The following is a 6218-nucleotide window of genomic DNA, read 5'->3' on the forward strand; positions in this document are numbered from 1 at the left end:
ATCCTCCATCTCCCATCTCCTATCCTCCATCTCCCATCTCCCATCTCTCATCTCTCATCCTCCATCTCCCATCTCCCATCTCCCATCTCCCATCTCTTGTCTCTCATCCTCCATCTCCCTTCTCTCATCCTCCATCTCCCATCTCCCATCTCCCATCTCCCATCTCCTGTCTTCCATCTCCCATCCTCCATCTCCCATCTCCCATCTCCCATCTCTCATCCTCCATCTCCCATCTCCCATCTCCCATCTCCCATCTCCCATCTCCCATCTCCCATCTCCCATCTCCCATCTCCCATCCTCCATCTCCCATCTCTCATCCTCCATTTCCCATCTCCCATCTCTCATCCTCCATCTCCCATCTCTGTGCTCTTTCTGCTTGGCCCCAGAATCACAAAGGATTGAATTGTAGGAACAGATTTGGGATCAATGTGAGGAAAACTGCCTTAATGATTCGAGCTCCTCCAAAGTGGGATGGGCTGTTTTAGCAGCGAGCTCTTTACCCAGCACTGGAGGTCTTCTCTTCTGTGTTGTGGAGGGGGAGTCTTGTTGAGGTTTGGGTTACGCTGAGCACCCTCCCAACTCTCAGCTGGTGAGACCTAGAACTCCAATGAAGGTCTCTGCTCCTCTTGTCTTTCAAGGCTTTGTGGAGAGGTGGATGGCCTAGATAATCTCAAAGGGGTCCCTTCCAATTCTACATAAAATGGATATGATGCTGTCCAGATCTTCTCACTGTCTTTTCTTGTATATAAGCGTCATTCTTATCCCTCTCAAACTGCAACAGTGCCAGGGGTGGTAGGAGGTGAGAGCTGGGACCCCCTTCCTCCCCTCTACCCACTCTGACAGGCCTCCTGTCAAGGTTTGCCATCCCATAGTCTGGCTTTGATGTTGAAGGTGGCTTTTGTTTGTTGTTGTTTAGTCAATTAGCCTCGTCCGACCTTTGTGACCCCCTGGACCCCAAGGCAATTCCGTCCTCCCCTATCTCCCAAAGTCTGTCCAAGTTCATGTTCACTGTTTCCATGACACTACCTATCCGTCTCATCCTCTGCCATCCCCTTCTCCATTTGCTTTCGATCTTTCCCAACATCAAGGTCTTTTCCAATGAGTCCCGACTCCTCATTATGTGGCCATGGCTACCATCTCCCTACTTCATTCCAAATTTCTGTTTGCTTAAAATAAGCAGGGAAGAAATTCTTTCCCGTTAGCATCTTGACAAACAAATCCCCAGGCAAATGGTTTGGCTTTTCAAACCCTCACATTTCCCTGGCTCAGCATCCCACCCCTTTCTCCCTCCCTATCACTTTGCATAAGGTAATTGGCTTTCTGTTGCCTGGCAACCTGACGACAGAGGCCTCCAGGTGTGACAGCCTGCCCGTAGAGGTGGATTGGCTGTCCAGGTCAGAATGGTGGGGCAGAGGGTTTGGGGAAGGAAAGTGGTTTCTAAGTTCTCAAAGGCAGTTCTCAGGACCTTTTTCTGAAGCAGGCCTTATGAATAGCCCTCCTCCACACTACCTCCATTAAAAAAACAAAAACAAAACAACAGCAAAGTCAAAGCCAAGCTAAACACAAGTGAGAAAACCTAGCTACCCCTCTGTGAGCTTCCACCAGGGGTGGGAACTTACAGCCTTTGGGTCACATATGGCCCTGTAGGTCCTGAAGTGTGGCCCTTTGACTGAATCCAGACTTCACAGAACAAATCCCCTTTATAAAAGGATTTGTTCTGTCAAACTTGGACTCAAGGCCCCCAAGGTCCTGGAAGGCCACATGTAGCCCTCTAGGTCTTCAAGTGCAGCCCTTTGACTGAATCCAAACTCCACAGAACAAATCCCCTTCATAAAAGATTTTGTTCTGTAAAACTTGAACTCAGTCAAAAGGCTGCCCCAGAGGACCTAGAAGGCCACAGGTTCCCCACCCCTGTATATCTAGTCTAATCATGGGCTAGATAGTATAGTAATCACAGGATTTCAGAGCTGGAAGAATATGAGTTCGTTTTGAGTAGGGATTGTTTCATTCTTTGTACAATACTTGTATTCCCAGGCAAATCTTTGTTGATTGACTTACTGATTGATTGGAAGAGACCTTAGACCCATTTAGTCCAACTTTCTCAAGAGAAGCTGAGGCTTAGAAAAAGTAGGAAATTTGGTTAAATGTCCTACAGCTAATAGGTGGCAGAGTCAGGATTCAAACCTAGGTCTCCTGACTCTTTCCAAGATGCCAGCACCCTCCCTCTGATTAATGCCTACCCAGTACAGCCCACGTTGCATCATTTATCACCCTTTTTAATGGGTTTAGCTCTACTTAGGTTTTCCTAGGACCCTTCTCCAGTCCTGTGATCACCAGCTGGAATGACAATCTCATTCCTCCAGGTGCAGCTTTGGTCCTGCCTACTACAGGAAATCTTCTCCGATCATCCAGGCTGCAAGAATCTCTCCCTTTCCCTGAAGTCTCCTAGCACCTGCAGTTTGACTAAACCAATTAACTTACTCAGTATCTGTGAAACTGGAAGCTGGGCTAGTGATTTCTAGAATTTTAGCACCCTACATTCTAAAGTTCAGCTCTGACATTCTTGATGCTATGAGACGGATCCAAGGCCTTTTTGCCTTCTTGGAAGGGTTTGATCCCTGGCTCACCTGTGTGGCCTTGGGCAATTCACTTCTCCTTGCTCGGCCTCAGTTTGCCTATATGTAAAATGAGACCATTGGACTCGAAGATTCCCAAGGTCCCTTCCATCTTGGCCGTGACTACTATGAGTCTGTGCTGGGCCATTGTGCCCCGGCTGGAGTTAATGGCGCCATCTTGTGGCTGGTCTTGTTCATTACAAGGAGGAAGTCGGGTTTTTCCAAGGCTCCCTTCTTTTAGAATTGATGGTAGCTCCCTAAAGGGCTGAGTTTGACTTCTGGTTTGCAATTTAGGATCACAGATGCAGGGTTGAAAGATCCCTGAGAGGCCACTTACTAGCTAAGTGACCTTAAGGTGTGTTGCCTGATTCTGTGCAATGAAGGGAGTGCGACCGGTGACCTCCAAGGTCTCAGCCAGCTCCAGGTTTATGATCCTGTGGTTCTTGCCCTCAGGGAGCTTTCATTCTAATTGGGGCATCAGGTCCCAGCCCCACCCCAACCCCAAAGGATAATTATGACACCTAATGTCATGTGATCGGTGAGACAGAGAGTGCAATCATCTGTTAGCAAAGTGACTGCCCAACCTCAAACCCTACCCTCCTCCCTTCCCCGGCCTCAGATTCTTCCTCTGGCTTTTTGAGGTTGGAGAAGAAGTCATGCGGGGCTGGATTAAGATGATCGGGGTTTGAAGACAATCAAGCAGGCGTTTTGAAATGCGGGTATCGTAGGTTGTCCAACTCAGAGATTCCATTTCCAGTGACAAACACTTCTTAGGTTTCCAGAAAGACTTCTACTAGGTGCTGGGGTTGTACAGATATTTAACACATGGGCCCTGTGTCCCTTTTCTTTCTTTTTTTCCTGATTTAAAACATTTTTATTTAAAGTTTTAAGTTCTAAATTCTATCCCTCTTTCCCCTTCCTCCCATACAGTAAGCCATCAGATACAGGTTATACATGTGCAATTATGTAAAGTGTTTCCATTTTAGTCATTTTGAACAAGAAGACTTGAATAAAAGAAAAAAAATGAAAGAAAGTGAAGATAGCACACTTCAGTCTGTGTTCAGTCAATATCAGTTCTTTCTCTGGAGGTAGATAGTGTGCTTCATCAATAGTCCTTTGGGATTGTCTTGGATCATTGTATTGGTGAGAATAGCTAAGTCATTCACGATTCTTCATCAAACAATGTTGCTGTTACTGTGTACAGTGTTCTCCTGGTTCTGCTCATTTCGCCCTGAATCAGTTCGTGTAAGTCTTTCCAGGTTTTTCTGAAATCCACCTGCTCATCATTTCTTATAGCATAGTAGTATTCCATTACAGTCATTTACCACAACTTGTTCAGCTGTTCCCCAATTGCTAGGTATTCCCTCAGTTTCAATTTTTTGCTACCACAAAAAGAGTTGATATAAATATTTTTGCACAAATAGATCCTTTTCCCTTTTTTATGATCTCTTTGGGATTAGACCTCAAAGTGCTATTGCTGGATCAAAGGGGATGCAGTTTTATAGCTCTTTGGGCATAGTTCCAAATTGTTCTCCAGAACGGTTGGATCAATGTCTGTGTCCCTTTTCATGGAACTTTACACTCTAATAGGCAGGAGGAAAAGAGCAGTTAATATCTCTCCTTTGGCCATTTCCAAACTGATTTCTTTTGTAACTGGGGCTCATTCAGGGACGACTTAGAATCTGAAGGTGTACAGCTCTGTTCACAGTGAGGATGTTCTTCCCCAAGACAAGTAGGCTGTGTCTGGAGACATTGAGAAAATCACTTGCCATCCCTGAGCTTCAGTTTCTTCTTCTGTCAAAGAGGAGATTGGGCTAAATGATCTCTAAGACCCTGGCTAGCTATGACTTCTTCTGTTCTAAGGGTCCTCTAAGTCCTGACATTCTAAGCTCTGACATCCTGTGTTCTGAGGGCCCTCCTAGCTCTGACATCCTGTGTTCTAAGGGCCCTCCCAGCTCTAACATCCTGTGTCCTAAGGGCCCTCCCAGCTCTGACATCCTGTGTTCTGAGGGCCCTCCCAGCTCTGACATCCTGTGTTCTAAGAGCCCTCCCAGCTCTGACATGCTCTGTTCTAAGGGCCCTCCCAGCCCTGACATTCTGTGTTCTAAGGGCCCTCCCAGCTCTGACATTCTCTATTCTAAGGGCCCTCCCAGCTCTGACATCCTGTGTTCTAAGGGCCCTCCCAGCTCTGACATCCTGTGTTCTAAGGGCCCTCCCAGCTCTGACATCCTGTGTCCTAAGGGCCCTCCCAGCTCTGACATCCTGTGTTCTGAGAGCCCTCCCAGCTCTGACATCCTGTGTTCTGAGGGCCCTCCCAGCTGTGACATTCTGTGTTCTAAGGGCCCTCCCAGCTCTGACATCCTGTGTTCTAAGGGCCCTCCCAGCTCTAACGTTCTCTCTTCTAGGCCTTGACAGTCTATAGACTGAGGAGAGTAGATCCCAGTCAGAATTTGTTCTATTGTTTCCTGTACCTCTCTCCCAGAAACACACACACACACACACACACACACACACACACACACACACACACACATAAAGTGTGCAAAACCAAGACTAGATTCCCCATCTCTTCCTGACACTGATCCCCTAGTCCTTAGCACAATCAGGTCCATGACTCCAGGTCATGGAGATTCCTTGCTTCCCCATCCCAGACTAGTTCCCATTTCTTATCCAGGCCCCACCCGCTTATTCTCTTTCCTCCGTGACTCTATGTAAATGAGCTTCTTAGAGGCTGTACAAATAAAGAGAGGATGGGGCAGGTCCCAGCCAGAGGCACCTGGCCCACTTTGGGTATAGAGGGTGGCAAGGAACAACAGGACAGAACCATGGGGACCACTGCCTCCTGGATGCTCCTCCTCCTCCTGCTGATGCCCGTGGAGGTCCAGGATAGTTCTGTTTTCCATCTGGCTGGGGATTACCTCCTGGGGGGATTATTCACCCTCCATGCCAACGTCAAGGGAACAACTCATCTCAGTTACATGCAGGTGCCCCAGTGCAAAGAGTGAGTGCATGATGGGGAGGCAGATAGAATTGATGATGACAGTGGTGGTGATAGGCATTGCGAGCATCAAAAGAACGGTGATGGGAATGTGGATGATGGTGATTAATCATTTGGGGTGTCCTGGTGATGGTGAGTGACTGTTGTGAAAGAGATAATGGTAATAGTGCGGATAGTGATGGTGGAATGGTGATGGAGAGTAGGGATTGTGATAGTGGTGAGGGTGATGGAATTGGTAAAAGTAGGGCCAGAAGTAGGGAGAGTGATGGTGATGAAAATGGGGATTGTGAAAGAGAGGTTGGTGATGGTGAGAACTGTGAGAGTGATGATGGTGAGAGTGATGGTGGTAATGGGAAAAGTGGAATTCAGTTTTGATGTGAAAGTGTAGAAAGGGATAGGGATAGGGATGGTAGAAGTGAAGATGGGGATGAGGATGGGGATGGTGGAAGTGAGGGTGAGGGTGAAGATGGAGATGGAAGAAATGAGGGTGAGGATGAGGATAGGGGTGGTGGAAGTGGGGATGGGGATGAGGATGGGGATGGTGGAAGTGAGGGTGAGGGTGAAGATGGAGATAGAAGAAATGAGGGTGAGGATGAGGATAGGGG

At 47.5% G+C, this 6218-nt stretch overlaps 1 protein-coding gene across 1 annotated transcript in view; it reads left to right on the top strand.

The window, feature by feature from the left end:
- The first annotated feature begins 5405 nt into the window (after positions 1 to 5405).
- The window catches only part of TAS1R2 (taste 1 receptor member 2), an 8702-nt gene continuing 7889 nt past the window's right edge, over positions 5406 to 6218 (top strand). The window contains exon 1 of the mRNA XM_027842701.1: positions 5406 to 5616. Coding sequence (XP_027698502.1) covers positions 5441 to 5616 — 176 coding nt within the window. The 5' untranslated portion in view covers positions 5406 to 5440. The remainder of the gene's footprint in view (positions 5617 to 6218) is intronic.

This window comes from Vombatus ursinus, unplaced genomic scaffold (genome assembly GCF_900497805.2).
Source record: "Vombatus ursinus unplaced genomic scaffold, bare-nosed wombat genome assembly UNPS02014884.1, whole genome shotgun sequence".
Classification (NCBI taxonomy): Eukaryota; Metazoa; Chordata; class Mammalia; order Diprotodontia; family Vombatidae; genus Vombatus; species Vombatus ursinus.